The sequence below is a fragment of the Lichenostomus cassidix genome, chromosome 1Aa, assembly GCF_008360975.1.
Source record: "Lichenostomus cassidix isolate B80296 chromosome 1Aa, HeHo_3.0, whole genome shotgun sequence".
Classification (NCBI taxonomy): domain Eukaryota; kingdom Metazoa; phylum Chordata; class Aves; order Passeriformes; family Meliphagidae; genus Lichenostomus; species Lichenostomus cassidix.
The window spans coordinates 52,109,224-52,130,001 of NC_139480.1; the positions used below are offsets into that span (position 1 = coordinate 52,109,224).

The 20,778-nt window shown below is 40.0% G+C and overlaps 1 protein-coding gene across 6 annotated transcripts in view; it reads right to left on the reverse strand.

Moving 5' to 3' along the window:
- Positions 1-15,512: 15,512 nt before the first annotated feature.
- Positions 15,513-20,778, reverse strand: part of CCDC91 (coiled-coil domain containing 91) — a 92,657-nt gene continuing 87,391 nt past the window's right edge. For all 6 annotated transcript variants that reach the window (XM_085048955.1, XM_085048958.1, XM_085048957.1 and 3 more), the window contains one exon: positions 15,513-17,065. In XM_085048955.1, the coding sequence (XP_084905081.1) occupies positions 16,946-17,065 (120 nt within the window). In that variant the 3' untranslated portion in view covers positions 15,513-16,945. The remainder of the gene's footprint in view (positions 17,066-20,778) is intronic.

Genomic DNA, 20,778 nt, shown 5'->3' on the forward strand with positions numbered 1-20,778 from the left:
AAAATACCTAATGCCTGGCAAAAGGCAGACGTTGCACTAGCCCCAAAAAAGAGCAAGAAGGATCCAGGGAACTTGTATATTTACCCTTAAAACTCAGCATATCAGACCCTGAACCATTCCCTAAATGGCATACCAGAATAGTCCCTTTGAGCTGTCCTCCCTTGTGGGGCAAGATGTACAGTGGCTGCTCTAAGGAAAGCTAAGACCTTCCCAAATACAGAAGCTGCCACCAAACTGGAGTTGTGTGGAGACAGCAGCGGATTAGACTAGCAAGAGAGGAGTGCTAAAATGCTTTGCCCTCTGATCATCCTCAGAGAAGAATACAGCTCAAAAGAGAATTTGGGCTAGAAAAATTTTACAAAGCATTTGTTTAAGCTGCACAAATGTGACCCAAACTCATTCCTACCTCCAAGCAAGCAACAGTTAAAACCTGGGGGGAGTAATGAGGAAGGAAAAACCATCTTCTTGCTACTCTATCAAGCTAAGCTCAGCACTGAGGAAAACTCAGACCCAAGCAGTTGTCCCCACTGAATATTCTTCCAGAATACCACATTTATGCTTTAAATGATGCTGGCCATGTTTTATGACATTTTTCCCTAAGAATACACATCCTTCCATCCTGCCTCCTAATGACTCATGAAAGTTTCAGGTAGAAGAAGGAAGTTTCATTTACAAATCCATAATTGACAACTATACAGGTCCTTTTTACACAAAAAAAGGACAATGAGGTAATTACTTCAACCATATGCTCACTCAAATTAACTGGAATGTAAACACCAGAGACATGGGATAAAACTATGGAAAGGAAAAGAGGAGCAGGGCATTACTGTAGCATTAAATTTTTTCTGGGTATGTAAACAAAAATAGGGTTTGTATTCTGAAAAAATTTGTCTTCCTATTCAACACTTCCATTTCATAATGCATGTCAAAACATCTCCAAATTCCTTCATGCTGACAATTAGGTTCTGCTTAAACAAAGTTTGTGTGTGTCCTTCTCTGGCAGATACCAATTCAACGTCACTGTTCTAAATGCCATTTTTAGAACTGGCTTTTTTCACTGCCAGGTGAGGTCACAGACTGCTTCCTGTCAGTTGCTAGACATTTTCCTAAAACTCAGAACTGAGAGCAGACTTGCTTTCTGTTGTTCGCTTGATTGCTTTACGTAAAAGGAAGGAAGTGTTTGGGGAGAGGTGATGCCATGGGACATCGATCAAGAGGTTGGGAAATGTTCATCCTCTCTGCAGTCCTTGCAGCACAAGAAGGTTTCAGCCACTCCAAGCTCCAAGCTGTCTCACTTTTAGTGTGGATCTTTCAGGACATCATGGTGCTTTATCACCACAGTGCACCCTTCATGCTTCAGACAAGTTCCTTGCCCAGAATCGGATTTCTCTATAATTGCCATCTTTTGCCCAGAGGCAAAGTTGCAGTCCTCTGCTGCAAGTGCAGCCTCACGGTGTGACCCTCGGATACTTCCAGGGAACTTGTTTCTCCCCATCCTGGCACGACTGCAGCACCCCATCACTCTCAAGGTGGGGGTCAGGAGACATCCCAGCATTTTCCCACTCACACATTCCATGCTCTTTCACGTGAGGACCTCCTGTTTGTTCCCCAGAGCCCTAAACTAACACTAGCTCGTGATTCCCAGTGATCCAGACAGCCCATAACTCTCCCAGGCCTCGGAGTGAAGGCTATGAGAACATTTGCCAACTGAACCAGGTGATATCCCCTGTCACACCCGCTCTAGAACTCTGACAGACCAGGCTGAGTGTGATATTGGCATCCACTACATCTGCAAAGGGTGACACAGTGCTTTAAATTGTCGGAGACATCAATATGAGATGCTAGTTGACAGCATGAAAAATACAGGATTTTTTAAAAATGCAAGAAAAATGAATTCCTCAGAGTATATTACATTCTGTTCACTGGGAAAGGGAATGTTTTCCCTCCAGTACTTTGCCATCTGAAAAAGACAGTTAATCAAACACAGCTCCTGGTACAAAGTGCAAATCAAAGCTTCTCTGAAGCAACAATTACCACATTGATTCTATACACAAAATAGCCTGTCAATGAAAATGGCTTAAGACAGAAAGTCTTGTGGAAATAGCACAAAGTAGTTTGGTGATCATCTGATCCCAATCAACCCATCCAGATGAGATTTTGTGGGATGCTGTTGTGAAGACAGAGAGTTTTCTATCCACTCTCTTTGGAGAGCACATAATCTTGGAAAAAACCTTTACATTACCATTGCCCAGCATGAATCTTTGAGCAGGAGGGCTTAGATGGCATTTTCCTTCACTCCCTCCATAAACAGCTGTCTCTGTAAGAATGTAGCTGAGGAGCTTTCTAAGAAATCAGAAGAATAAAGTGCTATTTATGCCATGAGGGATAGCACTGCAGCAATTTCCCTGAGAGTCCCCTGCACACCTTTGCAGATAATTCATCTTGTTTCCAAAACAGATATCAGGCCCAAGTCCATGCATTGGAGATCATGAATCCAACCCCACTGTGAGGGCAGGGATGAGGGAGATCTGGAGGGACTGCAGCAGCAGAGAGGAGTTTATGTTAGTCCTCACGGAGGACTAACATAAACTGAGACTCTGAGTCTCGGAAGCTGCCAGCTAATTCCAGCATCCAAAAGGACGGATATGAAGATGGTGAAGGGCCTGGAGGAGAAGTTGTGTGAGGTGTATCTGAGGGCACTTGGTCTGTTCAGCTGCAGGAGACTGAGGTCAGAGCTCCCAGCAGTTCTGCAGCTTCCTCCCGAGGGGAAGAGGAGGGCAGGCACTGATCTCTGCTCTCTGTAACAGGGACAGGACCCAGGGACAGCTGGAGCTGTGTCAGGGAGGGTTAGGGTGGATATCAGGAAAAGGTTCTTCCCCAGATGGTGCTGGGCACTGAACAGCTCCCCAGGGAATGGTCACAGCACTGAGCCAGAGCTCCAGGAGTGTTTGGACAACTCTCTCAGGGATGCACAGGGTGGGATTGTTGGGGTGTCTGTGCAGGGCCGGGGGCTGGACTGGATGAACCTTATGTATGCCTTCCAACCCAGAATATTCCACAATTCTATGATTCCATGAACTCACTATAATCCCCACCTCAGTGTGTGCCAAAGCCCATCCCAGGTCTTGATGCCTTCCATGCTGCTGAAGCTCCTCTAAGCTCAAACCAGCACCGTGCACCAGCATGAGCCCCCAGATCTCTCCAAAAAGGATTTGGCAGCGTGTGCACCCTGAAGTTTAAGGTCAAACCCAGCATTCCCACATTCCTTGCAGCGCCCCTTTGGTTCCAGGCTGTGTGGAGTTTGTGGCAGGAGCACATCAGCTGTTTACAGACCACAGTGCATGGTGATGTGAAGATAAATCACATAGAGCCTTCTTTGTCTCACATACATTCTGGGCTTTTCAAAAAATCCACTAAAACATACTCACACATCATGAATTCGGGATTTTGGGAATATCAGGGATTATTACATTAAGGCTCTTCACTCACTGACTTCCCCAACATCAGATCTGGCTCTCTCATTGAAACCTCCCTACGACCAGGCACTGATCTTTTCATTTTTCCCAGGCACTCTGGTTGTACTGGAAATATTTTTAAATTGTGAATGTACTTGACTTAAAGTTGTCTTTCTGCTCACTTCAATCCCTTTTAAATCTGTCCCTGCATTCCCCTTGGAAATACATAGTCAGTGACAGGGTGACTGAAGGAAACAGTTGTGCTGCTCTGAACATCTGTGAGATGTGAGTGAAAAAAAAGAGCAAGTTCAAGTTACCCCTCCTAAAAAAAGTGACAGATGTGAGTAAGAGGTACCGCTCATGAGACACCTCTGTGGAGTAAACATTTTGGAATAATATTCCAGGCAACAACTACAGAGGCTCTAACAACAGATTGACCAGCCATCTATTACATTTCAAGCAAAATGACTCAAAGGAAAATGTTCCAAGCAGGCACCGCTGGGTATTTGACTCAGTTTTTAACTATTTCTTTGCCACAAAGCAGACACGTGCCTCCTGTAACCCATGCCCTGCCATCCTCCCTTCTACAGATACACAGCACCTCTGACTTGTTTTTCCACTAACTTTTTAAAACCTGTAGCCATCACAGGGTGCTGTTGTTTCCTCTCAGTGTGGGATGCCAGGTTCAAAGTAATTATTTAGCTATTTTAAACTTTTTCTTATTTTGTTTCTTTTTTTCTTTTTCCCCTTTCTTAAATAACATTAGCATTCTGGGCTGGGTTAGCTGAAGGGCTAAAAGCTGGTTTTAATTTAAATATAAATAAAACCAGAAGTGACTGTGTGATTGTACTAAAAATAAATTGTTTTCTGTTCTAAATGTTTCACTGATCTTCAAATTGGGGGAGGAGGCAAACAGTACAGGATGTCTAACTCCTTTTTAGTCTGAGGGTGCCTCAAATCTGTGGCATTCTGTCTCTGGAGAAGTGGGTCGTTTCTGAGATACCATCACTTTATCTGGAAATGTATTTTCCACACTTCACCAGCACATCTATTCAGAATGTGGTTCAGAAATCATGAGGGGAAATCACACACTGTTAAGGCAGAGCATTCTTGAGCGAGCCCCAGCTATGGCAAATTCAGCGGCAGAAAAAGAGGCTGTGGCGAGCGCAGTTACAGAAATTTTCCAAATAAATAAAGCAAACAAGTTGCTCCAGGAACAAACTCGTACCTATATGATTTATAGCAGCAGGAGTGAGGCCACGAAGGCGAGGTGAACCCAGTGAACCAGCAGTCCCAGGCCACCCGTGGGCTGCTGCCTTCCCGCCTTGTACCCAGCGGGTGACAGCTGGGACAGACCTCATCTGCTCCGAGGTGTGTGTGGCTTCGAGCAGTGCTCAGCAGCTTCTGCTGGCTTGCAGGCTGCTGATGAGCTCCAGCCTGGGTTAGGATCAACAGGGAAAAATATAGGGATCCTATTTACAGCCTGCTGGCAGCAGATAGGTTAAAAAAAAAAATAAAAAAACGGCCTTCTCCAAAATCAATGTTTGCTTTACTGAGGGCCTCCTAAGGTGTACATTGGAAACAATTCTGTCTGTCTTCCACCACAGTTCAGTCACCCTACAGTTTGGTGTGCCAGCCAGTAGTAGTTAGCAGTCCAGAATCAACAGGTTTCTGCTGTTGAGCAGTACCAGATCACATTGGCCAAAGGCAAATGGAAAAATATTAAATGTGACACGGCACCTGATGAATGGTGATAAAGGACAAAAAGTAAAGTAGGGACTGTGGACACCTTGGCTATTTTTTACCCCATTTGTGGTGTGTTTTCAGCAGCAGCACTCCTCCCCTGCAGCATAAACCAGCCCCTCCTCTCACTCCTTCTCTTCAGCCACTCTGAACTCAAAGGATGTCATGGGGCTGATCCTCCAGTCCTGTCACTGGCACCCTGTGCTGTCACTTCATCATGGGCAAAGCCACTAAAAACCAGCATCGGTGCAAACCCTCCGTTAATTTCCTTTCATACTAGGAACTTTACCCCTGCTGTTGCAAACCATGGCTGGCCATCCAATGCACACAGAATGAGGGGGAAGTGCAGCCTCTGAAGACAGGCTGAATGTAGGACCTGTGCATTTCTGCCCCTTTCTGATTATCCTGTCTACATGTACTGCTCTATGCCTGCATCTTTGCACATGAATTTTTCAGCATGAGGACCTCCCACATCCAGAAAATGTGTGTTACTAACTCGTGGCATTCTGATTTAAGGCTAAAATAATTTCTTTTCTCTTTTACCAGTTTAAGTCAAGCTATGGAACTTCAGTCCCTCAAGAAAGGAGCAACCCAAGCGGTGCAAGTTGTCCACCAGGAGCCAAGTGTTTGGAAAAACTCCTCCCTTTCAGTGTGCCACCAAAGAAGCAAAAATGCCCTCCAGTGAACAGAAATGCTGCTGAAATAGGTATTTCATCCCCAGCTGCCTGGTGGCACTGCACACACCGTGCCCTTGGTGTTCTGCTAACAAACAACACCCTCCCTGGCACCAACTTCAATGGGCCACACCAGAGCAGGCAGCTAAAATAGGCTATTTTTCGCCTCAAAAAGAGAGGAAAGAGTTTGTTGCAAATCATTCCAATACTATCAGGACACCTTTTCCTACCCACCCCATATCTTACTAAAAGGAATGTGCATAGTTGTTATACTGATTCCATGTTGTCCACAATTAGATCCTGAAAAGAGTGTGAAATGTGCTTTTCCACATAATTGACAGTTTCCCTGTGATTCATGAAGCTTCTTTTCACATGAATAATTGGTCACTTCTTGTTTATGTATCACCATGGTACATAGCTCCTAGCAGGCCAAAAAAATAGGCGCAAAGCTAATATTTAATCAGTACAGCCACATGCAACTCCCCCCCACCACCCCTTGCTCCCAAATCCTTGCTTTTTACCTCCTCCCATAAAAAAGAAGGCACAGATTTTTTATGGAGGAAATAATTCTGGAAAAAAAAAAATCCCAGCAGTTTTACCTTCCTTAGCACTCGTTAGCAATCTTTTTTTGCTTCATGCTTATTTTGTGTTTCACATTTTCCAGTGTAAAGAAAACAACTGAGAAGTCCCTTACAAACAAAGTGAGATGGTGGAGAAGGAGGAATGTCCTGAGTGCATGGCTGCTGGAAATGGCAGCTTTCCAAACACTAATTAGCTTATTTCTCAGGGGAGATACAGTCAAGACGACACTTACCAGTGGTCACCTGAATTAGAAAGCACTTCAGTGTGTTCTCAGAATAGCATTTCAGCTTCTAGACACTTAAGTGACACTTAATTTTTCCAGTGCAGTAAACTGAGGCACAAATTAATTTGTTTACAGTGAGTTCTTAGTGAGTCACTGCTCGAGCAATTCTGCACTCAAGCTATGATTTGCAGAACTCCTCTGCCTTCAACTACAGCTTCTTCAACAAGGTTGCATGATTAGCTCAATGTGACAACATCTGTGATGGGTAAGTGAGGAACTCCATGTGTGTGTGGATTTGGTCTTTCCTGCCTGGAAAGCTAAGGACCACCTTGTGCAGTATTTTGACAGTATAATTAAAAAACAAAAGAAAAATCATAGACAATTATATTTGTCTTGACAGCATTGTTCCATGGCAATCCAAAAACACATCAGAAAACAGATGTCAGCAGGGACACTTAACAGCATAGGAAAAAACATATTGGCTTAAGCCTGGCTATCAATCCAGCCCAGTAGGTCATGTGATTCTGCAGAATCAATGCAAAAAATCTGAAGGCAAAAGAAAAGAGAATATTTGTTGTTGGGAATACATGAGCACATTAATCTCCTTTTTACCACAAACCCAAAGCAACATCAGGTTTTAAGGCTGGAGAAAAAAACAAAAAAAAAGCTGAGTGGTTTTTACCTCATATAGACACGAGACAAAACCAAAGCCTCAAGATCTGATGTTGTTAAAAAAAACAGAAGGGTGAGCTGTGACGTTTTTGTTTTCCTTTTTTTATTTTTGGCAGCAAGGTAGAAACTTTTGTAAGTGTTGGGGGTTAAGACATGGGGTGGAGAAGGGGACAAAGGAGAGAGAAAAACAACTGCTCAGAGTCCACTTTTCTGATTCAAATACACCTTAGCAGCACTCAGTGGAAAGCAGACTCAGAAGTGGAAAGAATTTCTGGATCCAGATCAAGACAGCAGAAATATCTTAATCTTTACTGGGCCATAATCTCCTGAGAAGGCTTGTGAGAATTTGATCCTGGCATTCCCAAACTAGAATCTTTAAACTGATTTGGACCAGAATTACAGTTGGGTTGAAAATATTATTACTTCTTCCTGTGGAAACAACAACAACAAAAAAAAGGAATAAAAATGGAAAATAATTCAGCCAAACCCAAAGTGCATGGACTCACTACAAGCTCAGGAAATCAACTCTATTTAAATCCCTTTCAGCACCACTCTCCAACTTTAATAGTGCGTGTGTGGAAGCAAACATTGCACAGAAGTTCATCCTGGTCTCCTGCCTCTCTGTCCCCACCCCAACCCGAGATCTGCATCTCAGTGGTCACTATTTGTTTTTTCTTTCTGATTAGCCTTGACAAGACTTGCTCTCACTAACCACCATTTTCATTCTTTTTGGTATTGCTCACTCCAAGATTTCTGTGATCTTCAGTATTGCACCCTTGCACTCCTATGTTCAGTCCACTCCCTGCTTTGCTGACTTTACTCAGATGAAAAAAGACTATTCATACTTCATTGTGATTAACTTGGCCCTAGCACGATATTAAACTATTATTTATTTACAGAACTAAATGAAAGCTTCTTACAATGCTGATGGATCATTATTCTTCCACAATTTTTCCCTTTTTTCCATTCAAAGACACAAGCTGCCCTTTGGGTTTGATGGTACAATGAGAACCAGTAATTTTGTACTACTCCAGTCAATTCAGGGAAAGACACTGTGTGCTCTAATGGGTCAAAGACCATTGCATTGTCTTTGCTTTAATGAACTTCTATGAGGACACAATAAGCTTTAAAAATTTCTGTTTGTCTCTGCTGAGATCCTGTGATTAGCCACTTTTATTTATGTTCTTTGTTTTTATCCTTAGTTCAGATATATCCACAGGGTAACCAATAGGGAAAAGAATAACTACTTTTCCCCAGCAGCACCAAGCTTTCCTTCTATTCATTGGCAATCATATTTAAAATGGGATTGCTGACATTTAACTCACAGATGCTGCAAATATATGTTTTGGCCGTATCAGCTCTGCACATTTTATCTTGTTTTATTGTGTATCAGAATGAGGTAGGACTTGGAGTGTCAAATGTTAAGAAACTTTCCTGCCCTCACCCTGAGGGGCAAGTGAAGTTATGGCCACGAAATTGAAGTTAACAGCAGGACAGGAGAAGCAGGGAAGAAGTGACATCCTCCTTCAGGGGAGCCACATTCCAGCCATGGTGATTTTATCCCCTGGTGGTTTTATCACAGAATTTACAATATTTGATCTTTAACACCATACCTCTTGTGTTCCTGTACATCTCAGATGTCATAAAGGGGGAAAAAGGACTTTCCAGCACTTGCATTTCCAGTGCAAAGACTGAATGTGAAGGAGATCAAAACTATAAAGCACACTAAAAAAGGATGATTATTTATTATCAAAATGAATAAAAACACTCTGTGACTTTCAAAATACACAAAGATCTTGATATATTTGATGATAATGTTTGACTAGGATTTTATAGCATTGTCAAGCATGTATAAATGGGGGCACTAGTTTATGGGCCATTTAATGAGAGGAAAACACAGAAGCAGAATGTGGTCAATTCCTCAAATTGAACTGCAAACACCACATGGCTACCAAATATGAACTTAAAATTGAATGATATGTGATGCCATTTCTGCAAAAAACCCCCAAATTCCTGAATTGAAGAGGAAGAATTCTGCCCCATCAGCTGATTTTAAGCATTAAGGACAAAAGACTAGCTTTTAAAGACTTGCAGTAAGATCTACACCATACCTGGCACTAGAAGAATGACAAAAGCTTTGCAGTACTGGCAACCTCCTCCTTTATGCAAAGATGTATCAGAAGGTTTCCGTAATAAAAGAGAACATAAAATTACAAGATCTTTCAATTTTTCTTTCAGTATGGTATCTGAAGTGAGTTTAACGTGATGCAAAAGAGGCAGCTATAGAAAATTCAACATTAAAAGGCCAAGACAGTAGCACAGCATGTCAGGAACCACGGCCGAGTACCAGATGTATCCTCACTCTGCAACTGTGCTAAAACATTTCCCTCCAAGACTCAGAACACATTATAATCTGAGGGAGTTCCCCCTGCAAATGTGGAGTAGAAGGATAGATTTGACCAGTGAAGTTGACGGAATGCTGTCTTTGGAGATTGAACACCATGCTCCCAGCTGGACTCCAGGCTGGAATATTTTTCAATGTTCCTCTCTTTCTTCATCAGAGAGTTCTTTCTGAGGTTGGAATAGCTGACTTTCCCTCAAAGCTCCATTGTCAAGAAGGCGAGGCATTAGATAGAAACAATGAGCAAAATCCTGGCCTTGCTATTTAACAGTAGGAGTGAAATCCACTAGCAAACTTTGACTTGCAATTTAGCAAACGCATCTGTTCTGGTTTATTTCTGGACGCTTTCATAACAGTATGTACTTTTTTCAGAGCACTGTAAGAAACATGACTGACCAACAGGCTTTCTTGATTAATAAAATCAAACCAGTTGGCACTCCCGTTTTGCCTTCTTTAAGGGAAAAATGCATTCACGTAATTGAGCTCAACAACAGGAAGTCTACAAAGTGTGGATCAACTCTTGCTATAATGCAGAAAACCTTTTTTAAAGTTGCTAACTGACAGTTCTAGGCTTTGTGTTGGAAATGGCCATCATTAAATTTTGCAGAATAACAAGAGTATATGAGGGATATAAAAGACTTAGCAGTTTAACCAAGAGGAAAAATTTCATCAGAACATGTATTTGCTACAGTCACCTGAGCTATAGGATTCCTCTGTGAAAACCAGCATGAACTTCTGGATGCATATGCTTCAGAATAAATATCAACATTTGGTCCAACTTACAATCAATCATTCCATCAATCAATCATCCATTTGAATCTTTCTTAAATAGTGTGAAGAATGACTGTATCATCCCTGCCTTCAACTCACCTGCTCTTTGAAAAATTTGTCTTTGAAAAACTGTCTTGAAAATGTGCACACACATTGTGACTATGACACTTAGATTACATACTGATATGGTAAAACTGAGTACAGCTTGATGCTCACCCTGTTTGTGATAATCTGTATACTTCTGAGTGGTTTGTTGTTGCAGTGTGCAAGCAGGATTTAGGGTATGCATGTTAGCATGAGATCATTGGTCCTGTGCTCTCCCCTGCTCCCATTCTGTATATGGTTTATGTTCTAGAAATCTCTCCCTAGCTCAATGTATTATTGGTTTCCTGAGTCTGTACCCTCCTCTGCTGTAAACCCATTGGTTGTAACCCCTTTTCCCCTCCTCATCTCCTCCCCTCTGGCTTTCCATGGTTGGCTCTTCGGAGCTAACCACTCCCCTCTTCCCTCTCCTTTTAACCCTCTGCACCCCTTTGTTTGGGGTTCGCAGTCTCTGGGTTCCTTTCACTTTTCCCACCCCTCACTTTCTGTCCCTCTTCGCCTCCCTTCACCCTTTGCCTGATTAGATGATACATTATCTTTGGACACAACTTCTGGATCCTCTTCCATTTTATCTGGAAGACATGTAAAGACTTCTCCATTGTGTAGATAAATTTATTTTTAATATTAGTGTAGCAATCAAGCAAAAACACGTTCATCATTCTGATTCTGCAGTATCCCCAGCAAGTGCTATTTTTCCAGAGAAGCTCCTAAAGCATTCTGCTCAAGATGCTCAGGAACCCCTATTGACATTTGGATCTCAACATGTCAACCATGCAATGCTTTCAAGTTTTAAAAAGCCTAAGTGTCTGTTGTTGTTATTATTATTATTTTATTTTATTTTGGGGTTTTGGATGTAATTTTGAAGTACAGATTGTCATGCTATACTATTTTCTGAGATGAAACCTTCTCAGCAGCATTATAGTAATAATGAGACACTCATTTTCCCTCTCCAGCATCTCAAGCCAGCAGCTCATCCTCCTTCTCCAGGACATTGCCAACAGAACAAGTGCTGACACTTTTTTCAGAGAACTGATCATCCATTCTGCCCTTGATTTCTCTGCAGATTTCCAGAACCACACAAAGACAGAACTGTGTGTGTTACAATGTGGTCACAATGGCGAGAAATGTGGAAGAGATCTTGAGCTGCAAATAACCAACAGCAGAATTCCTGCTGACTTCCTGGGAGCCAACATTTCCCAATCATGCTCTAATACATGATCCTAATAAGAGAGTGGAATGTTTAAGTAATGGAATTTTTAAAATTATTGCCACAAATATAGACACTGGCCATGTATCACCATGACCAGTCATCTTCTGGAAACTTTATGCAGAAAGATTGACGTGAAGACTTAACCAGTAGCCTAATTTGGTAGTGATAAAAGAACTGGAACATCCTTCAAAGCTCATTCAGCAAAACCAGTTCTGTTTCTCCCTTGGTTAAAGGGCCTCCTACAGCATTCTGTAGAGGGGGTCAGTTAGGACAAGTTTCTTTTTAAATGCAGAGAGGCCTTTGATGACCATCAATAGACCATTGATGAAAAAAGAATGCCACTCACTTTGGCTTTTGAGAGAAGACAAAATATTTTAACTTGAAGAAAGAGAATGAATGCCAATAATTTGACTTCTGATAGCGTTTTATACCTATTAGAACTGACTCATTACCAAATGTGAAGAAAAAAGATAAATTTGTAGCATTTTGTTGGGAATCACATTTTTAGGATATGAGTCTTAAACATCTCATTTTTTTTACTAGTGGTCACTGTTACACTGTTTAAAATTGTCATCTGAAAAGAACAGTTGGAGTGTTTTGTCAGTAATACTTTGTGCATTGTATTATTCATTCTGGACAATGGAAAGCATCTAAAAAATGCTGGTTGTGTAAGTCTGAAATGTGAGGAATTACAGGCAATGTAAGCAAATGTGATCCTCTGATGCAAATTAGAATTGTTATAATTACACAGCATGTAAGAAAAATTTAAAATACAATTACCACATTATGACAGAAAACTATTGCTACTATTATTGCTATTATAATAGGACAATAATTTTAATTATTATCACAAGAATGTTGTCTCACTGCAAGGTGAAACAAATAGAAAACTTGAGCAATTCAGGAAATACAAAACTTGATAGTACGACTCAGGGTGGTTTTCCTATGATGTTCTACTGTTCAAATATGACCCTAATTCAGCAGCAGTACCATTGGTTTCATGTGGGCTTCAAAATTAATAAACAATGAAAACAATGCTAGCAGATCAGTCTTCTTGAAGCCTCAGAACAATATTCTTGGACAGAGCATAGACAAGAAAACTTTTTTTTTTGTCAGTTCCTGCAAGAACACTGTATTGAATTAAAGGCATGAATTGTACCCATGTAAAAAGTATTTTCCAGTCCAGTGTTTCTTTGGCACATTTATAGACCATTGGTGAAAAAAGAATGCCATGGATGTTACAAAATCTTTCTATATATCATTTGGGATGGCCATGCAAAACAAAAAACAATTTAGGACAATCTCATCCACACATTGAGTCACTGCTGCAATGCAGTTTACAGTACCTAAACTAAGTCCATTTGATAACTGCACCCACACCATCTGTGATCTGAAAGTGAGCATAAACTATGTGTCCCCCTGATAAACAATTTGTATTGGTGACTATTTCCCTCTAGGAAACAGGACAAAATCTTATCCCATGTTCCCTTCATCCAAGCAGTAGGGAAAAATCTGTCAGCTCAAACATTTCAAGGCATAAGGAAGGCATGGAGGAAGAGGAGGGTCTGGAGTGTTGTAAGGGAGATTTGGTGTGGAAAGGAATTAGGCTCTCTAAGGTCATGTCTGCATGGGTAATTTCAGACAGTCGGGAATTAACATCAGCATTTACTGAGCTGGCAGGACATGACACACTTTTGATCAGAAGCCAATGTAAAGATGCACAAAAAATCTCAAAATACTACAGTGATCTCAGCCTCTGGAATGGCTCCTGCTTTTTCTTTGTTCTGCCACCTAATGATGGAGTGAAGGAATTCAATGCGCCAAGGAATTCAAGTGTAACTTGTCAATGAGATTCTTACAGCAAGGCAAAAATCCAAATATTCCTGTAGCTTAAGTACAGACAGTATACAAAAAGCATGTTGCCAATGATTCCCTCTTCGTGGATGAGTTGCTCACATATGGTCTCAGAGACAATCTAGAATCCTTCAGTGGAAGTAGATAAGGAGCCAACAGAAACATAACACAAATGTGTAGGACTGCATGATGCCACAGTATTCAGTTTTAACTCAGCAAACTATTGGCTACAAATCACACTGCTCAGTTCCAGACCATGAAGTAGAAGTGTTAAAATAGATTGGACCAATGAAAGACAGCATTTTTGGCACTGGATCTCCTGTTGCCCTGCATTTTAGGTCACTTCTAGTACACACAACAGAGTGTCCAAACCATGCCTTTATATAACAAGATTTATGGTTTATTTCTAATATGAAGTACATAACCATATAGATAAAATGTTTATTATATATGAGCTTTGTTGATGGTCTAGTTCTTGCATTTTGATTCTAAGGATTAGTTCCAGAGTTTTTCGTTCCTCCTACTGCAGGCTGCCAAAATTGAACACTAGCAGCCATGCCTCAGAGGGAGGCAGATAAAGCTCTACCCCGCAGTCATACAACATGCTATTTTCTCTTTTATGTCATTCTTCAGTCTGTATGTAGAATAAAAAAGAATTACAAAGAAATTGTGATGTCAACTTCTAGGATCTAGATTGGGTTTTGCAAACATCTCCCTGGCTTTAAACTGAAAGAGAGTAGGCTCAGATTGGATATTAGCAAGGAATTCCTTTCTGTGAGGGTGATGAGGCTCTGGCACAGGCTGCCCAGAGAAGCTGTGGCTGCCTCATCCCTGGAAGCATCCAAGGCCAGGCTGGATGGGGTTTGGAGCAACCTGGGATAGTGGAAGGTGTCCCTGACCATGGCAGGGGGGTGGAACTGGGTGATCTTTAAGGTCCCTTCCAACACAAACCATTCTACAATTCTATGATTCCCTTCTCCCAAATTTTCACAAACTGCATTCTCCTGTGGTCAGATAAAAATAATGAAAAATATCCCTAAGCTTTAAAGCTTTGCATGCAACATGGAGAAGGCAGAAGTTACTGTATACTGCAAAGCTCACCTCCTGAATAGATCTGGTTTTGCTCTGTAAGTAAAGTTCTTCTCTGAGACTTGGAGTTTTGAATGTAACCCAAGCTCCCAATCTGATCTTCCATCTCTGTGGTCTAGGCTGTAATTTTGCTTGCAGGGTAGACAGGAAGATCAAAGGACTAAAACTGCCAAAGGTAAGAAAAAAACACCTACCATTCTCTATGACAATCACAATATTCAAGAGCTGAAATGAAACAACACTTAAAGTTCTAATGGGAAAGATGCACCATAGCTGCCAGTGAAATCTTACTGGCTCCAATCATAAGCTTCTCCAAAAAGTGCTTTTGCATAATGTTGCAAGTTAGAGTACAAATCAGGAGAAGGCTAATAGACATGTAAGGATCTGGCTTTGAAGAGGAACACCTGGATGTCTTTAGTAAAAAGGAATATTGTTTCAAGTACAGGCCTAGAACAAAACCAAGAAGTTCATTTAGGAATCTGATCATACCACACTTCCATACTTAAAACATATATTGTGAGACAGCACTAGGCATTCAATTTCATTTTACAGTACCTAAACATTAAAAAAAACCCCCATGGGGACATCTGCATCATCCTTGGTGCAGTTACAGAAACCAAAGTTTCACAGGTTTAGGAACAGAAAATGAGCAGAAAATTACCTTTAGTGGTAATCCATTACCACTAAAGGATTTTCTTGACTTCCAGAAAAAATGGAAACTGATCAGTCAGTCGGGTCAATCAGAAGATTGGCTTTTAATCCATTTGCAGGATATGGTTATCATCTAGTAAAACCAGCACTATTTACTTCTTCAGTGAACCTTTTGTATACAGAAGACAAAACCTTTGGGTTTGATTACAAAAATGAAGCACAGAAAAAGATTTAAATAAAAACCTTAACTTTCTGCAATGTATATATCATACTGCCAAGTATATATGCAACCATTTGGTGTTCCTTATTGCTATAAGAAGGCAGTTTTTGAAAAATATTGATGAATAAAAATCAGCTAAACAAAAAAGCCCCAAACACCTCTGAATAACAAGAATCACACTAAAAAAAAGCCTCTAAGTCCCCCATTGATTCACATGCTCACCTTAAGAGAGATAATTCTTAGTTTATTTACATACCTAATCATGAACACTTATTTTTCCCTTATTTCATTCAGAACTCTTCTATAACTAAGGCCCCAAATCTACAATCAACAGAGTGTAGGCACAGAAATTCCACTCCATCTGCTGCTAGCAAGACTAGAAAGACCTGTGAATGATCCAAAGTCCAGTAATGTCAGTGGGGAGTTTTTCTACTTCCTTCAATGAATTTAGAAAGGGCATGTGAGGTCAGCAAGCTGCACTCCTTATTCTGTCAGAAATTCCACTGAGGCAGTACAGTATCAGTCTCCACATAATTACACACATCTTCTTCCTGAAACTGAGGTCAGTCACATTAATCGTAATTTCATGAGAAAATGACTTTTGGAATTGAGCTAGCTCTCTAAAACAGGAATAAAATACATACTATACATTGGTTATGGCCATGTTTTGCACTACTTCAAACAGATGCAGTGTTTAGTTTTTAAATTTTGCTCTTTCTAGAGCTGGATTTGTTTATGAATTACTTAAGAAACGCCTGACACCACTCTTATGTTTCAGTATTGATTCTTCTGTTATACAACAAAAGCAGTAAGAAATAATAAGCTGCTCAAGCTCACCTGAGGCAATGGAATTGGACAGATACTTTGGAAATAGAGATGGATTCGTATCTATAATCAACAAAATGTTTGTCTCCGTTTTTTATAATATCAAAAATAATGGTGAATCACATTAACACATGATGCCAAATTTAAAAGAGACATAACAGGGAAATGTTATCATCATTGCTGCAGTTATCTAGAACTTCAACCATGGGCTACTAGAAAATATAAAGAAAGCAAAATCCCAAATAAAACAAATTTTTTTGTCAAGGTTTTTTTTCCTCTTATACTTGCTATCAGATAATAGCAGTAAAATAAATAAATAAATAAAAGAACATCATCCACAAACATTTCTATAGAGCCTTTCGGATCAATCTTGACTTGATGATACAATCCAAAAAGACTGGAATATATTGATCATTTTCTGGATGGGGATTTGCAGCTTCACAAATCACACTGTATGAGCAGCACTGAGATTGTCAGTCTCTGTTTTCCTCTGGGGTTGGCTCTTCCTTTAATAAAACATTTAACTGTTTCTGTGCACATGACAGGAAAAGTTCCAAACTGTGCAGATTTCTTTGACGGACAACGTGATCAAGCTGTTGAAACAAAAGAAATAAAAGATTGATGAACTTTAAGAAAACCTGAAAACAAATGCCAGGGTTTGCCAGCAAAAAGTCAACTATTCAACAACAAAAATTCAACAACTAAAGAATTTCAACTAAATAATTTCAAATTAAGTAATTTCAATGTGGGCAATTTAATAACAACTTTCAGATGAAGTATTCGAGTTTTCTCAAAATCAAATGTACACAATGCTAAAAGCTTTAAAGCTGTCAAATTTGACACAAGTTATTTGAAAATGCTAAATAGCCTGGCTGACATGCTAGGTAATTCCCCACAGTATATATATATATATATACACACACACACACATATATATACATACTTTCAATATATACAATGGCCCTGTCTTCCCCACTAAAAGAGGTAAGAACACCATAGCAAGACTTGGCAGGTTATATCATATAAATGACAGAAATATGGTTTACTGAAAGGCATTTGAATTTTCTTAATTAAAACATAAAACCCATTGCAAAATTTCTTCCATTTGAATTTTGAAGTTCAAATGTCAAACAAATATTATCACAACTGAGAGATGTTTTCAATCTGACTATTTTTTAATCAGCCACAAATTCAACTAAATACCTATATAACAATGACATAGGGTAAGACTGAAATGTAGTGGTACAAGGCTAACATGACATGAAAGTTTTGCCACTCAGGAGAAAGTAATGGTATTTTGAAGAAGTCCAGCACTTCTGCTAGACTATTGTATACATGTTCATATGCAATGGCAAATGGAAGGTTTTAAAAAAAAATATATCCTGACTAACGTATCTTGGACTCACAGCTTTAATTAGAGCTTTCAACAAAAACTGATCTCTTTATCAATCAGCACTCCAGTTCTTTGGTCTAACAGTCACTTGAATGCCCATTTTGTTTTGTAACAGATAGACTATTTTTAAAAAATATCAACACAGAATGCAAGGCAAAGCTTGTGACAGCTTCCCACTTCACTTTGAAAATGCACTCAGGATAAAGCTGCGGCGAAGGGAAACATTTTTACGACCCTGTGCTTTTCTGCTCCATAAGCTCTTATAAACTTATGCAAAACCAGTTAGAATATTTTGGCAATTTGTTTCAACAGAGATGAATGTGTCAAATCTAGTCACCAGTAGAACACACACATATTTCCTAAAAACCACACGATCATAAAACTCCCCTTCAGTAACAGAAGTAGGGAATGGTTTGGGTTGGAAGGGTCCTTAAAGATCACCAAGTTCCATGGGCAGGGACACCTTCTACTGGATCAGGTTGCTAAAAGCTCCATCCAGCCTGGTCTGCTTGTGCAAATTTTCAGCTGTTGCTCAAACTTTCACATCTCTCAGCAATAGCAGGCATTAGGGCTCCATACGCAGCCTGATGTGAACCCAGCCCGCTGATTTACAACAGATTTTAAAGCAGATCTAGCTCAAATAAATGTCAGAAAAGTCTGCTCTTGATATATTCAAGTACAGCTGCTACTGACAAGAAGATGGAAGAAACAGCAAACTAATCTCTAAAGAAGGTGTATCTAAAACAGACAGTCTGGAATAAACGAACAAATAAAACCCCACTCTGTTGTGCTGGTGCATTTTCTCTGATTTGAAAAGTATTTTGCCTCCTTCCTATCTTCTGGACCAAAACATTTTGCCTGGGGAAGCTTGCAGATATTTTTTGTGCCTGTGATCCATATTTCTTTGGGGAATGAACAGACAGATACAGCACAGTTCACATAACTCCATCTGTTGAATCTTAAGAAAGAACATGAGAAACCTCTTTCTCTAATTAATATAATTCTCACATTATGTCATCAAATTCTGTTGCATCTGGTAGGTATATCAGTTGGAGAAGCTTAGCATGAAATTGAATTTTATTGGTCTCCTTTTGTAGCATATTATATCATTATAATCCTAGATAGGTCTTTACTGAGCTTTGACCAAGAGCTTTGGCTAAACTCTCCATTTTCTGTTCCTGCAGCTTTTCATTGCAAATTCTGCTTTAAAGAGACCAGAGTAGCCTGCCAGATGTGTGTTCTGACATGTTGCTGTTAACTTTCTTTACCAAGGCTGCAATCGTAAACTGTATAGGATTAAATTTATTTCACCAAGTACTAAAGTGAATGTTTAATGTGTGTAGTGATTGGCTGCAGCATGAACAAACCAGAATTTCTTCAGGCTGGAGCAGGGGTTTAAAAGTCTCAAAAGAATTAAGTACAGGTTTGAGGAGCCTTTGTTGAACTCAAGTGGTTTGTTGTAGCCTCCGTTTGTGCATAAGGAAAGTTTATTGCTTGTTAAAAGTTTATGTAAATTCGCTAACATAAAACTTGAGAATTCAGTTCCCTCTTGTTTGCTCAGTTTCTGAATAAGCTTTGCCTTGAGCAGGACATTTTAAAAATCTTCCATGCTACAGTAAATGACGAAACAATTCAAAAAGACTTGGGCTCTTCACGTAACAGAAAAAGAGAAGCAAAAATGATGCTGGCTTTTAAAAGGGTACATTTGAATGTATTCAGGAGAACATGCTCATTAATGGGGAAATTGGCTTGGCTGAGAAATAGAAGCAAAACAAATCCAATGAAGCTTTGTTATATAATATATTGTTTAATGAACTGTTAGCAATGGACACAGTTTTTTTTGAACACTGCCTCAAAGTTGCTGTGCTCCTGCTTTCATAATATACCATAAAATGGGAAAATATGTATAAGATATTTCAAATCTCGCGTCCCCAAACAGTCTTCTCTCTATATTTTTAGGTCCTGGTCACTTCATGGAATGATCTCATTATTTAAACAAACATAAACAGACATCTGGCAAATTCAAACTGAATGTGACTCATATGCAAATGCAATCAGTATGAATCACATATTTGGGATGAAGCATGCACACAGCCAAAGCAATGCAACTGTTCTAATTCTATAGATGCTGAGAAATGCATCATGTTGGTTCAGATCTACCACGAAAGGGCATTTTCCTACATCATATTGTCACTGTTGCCATTGCTAGCCAATGTTTGTCTTTCACTCTATAAAATCTATTAGGTCAAACTTCCTAAATTCTTTAGACTGTGTCCAGTTGGTGAAGCTTTAATTAACTTAAAGCTTTAATGCTCCTGAACTCCCTTATTTTAAAAGAGTATCTTTTAACTCTGCACAGATTTTTTTTCCTTAAGAACCAGAGGTTGCTTCTCCAGGCACTTGCATGGATCCTGCTGAGAAACTGGATATATGAGATTTGGAAACACACTTCTTGAATTCCACTCCTTAAATTCCCACTATCATTCAGACATTTCATTTACCAAAAATGAGATGAGTCTTGCAGGGCAGTCAAACACATTCAGTGCTGTTTGTTCCCCTCTCTTTAAAGCTTCAGTCAGCTTTTCAGACCTTAGTGCATTTCCACAATCCTTCTGGCCAAAACTGACTGGATGAGACATCCTGTGGGGTCTCACCTCAGTCATATCCACAGGATGACATGGCTTTAAGCCATGAAAAGCATGACCTGGAGGCCCAGGCCCCAGCAGAAATCCTGAGTGGGTGCAAGAATTGGACTTGGAAATGAAAGAAAAGGCAATGTATCACCACCAGGTGAATATTTCCATCCCAGGCTGCTCTATTTTAGTTTGAGTCAACCCACCCTGCCCAGCATCACTTCAGCCACCCACAGCTCAAACCAGACCAAAGTTAACAGCTGTTCTCAGCTCTACATCT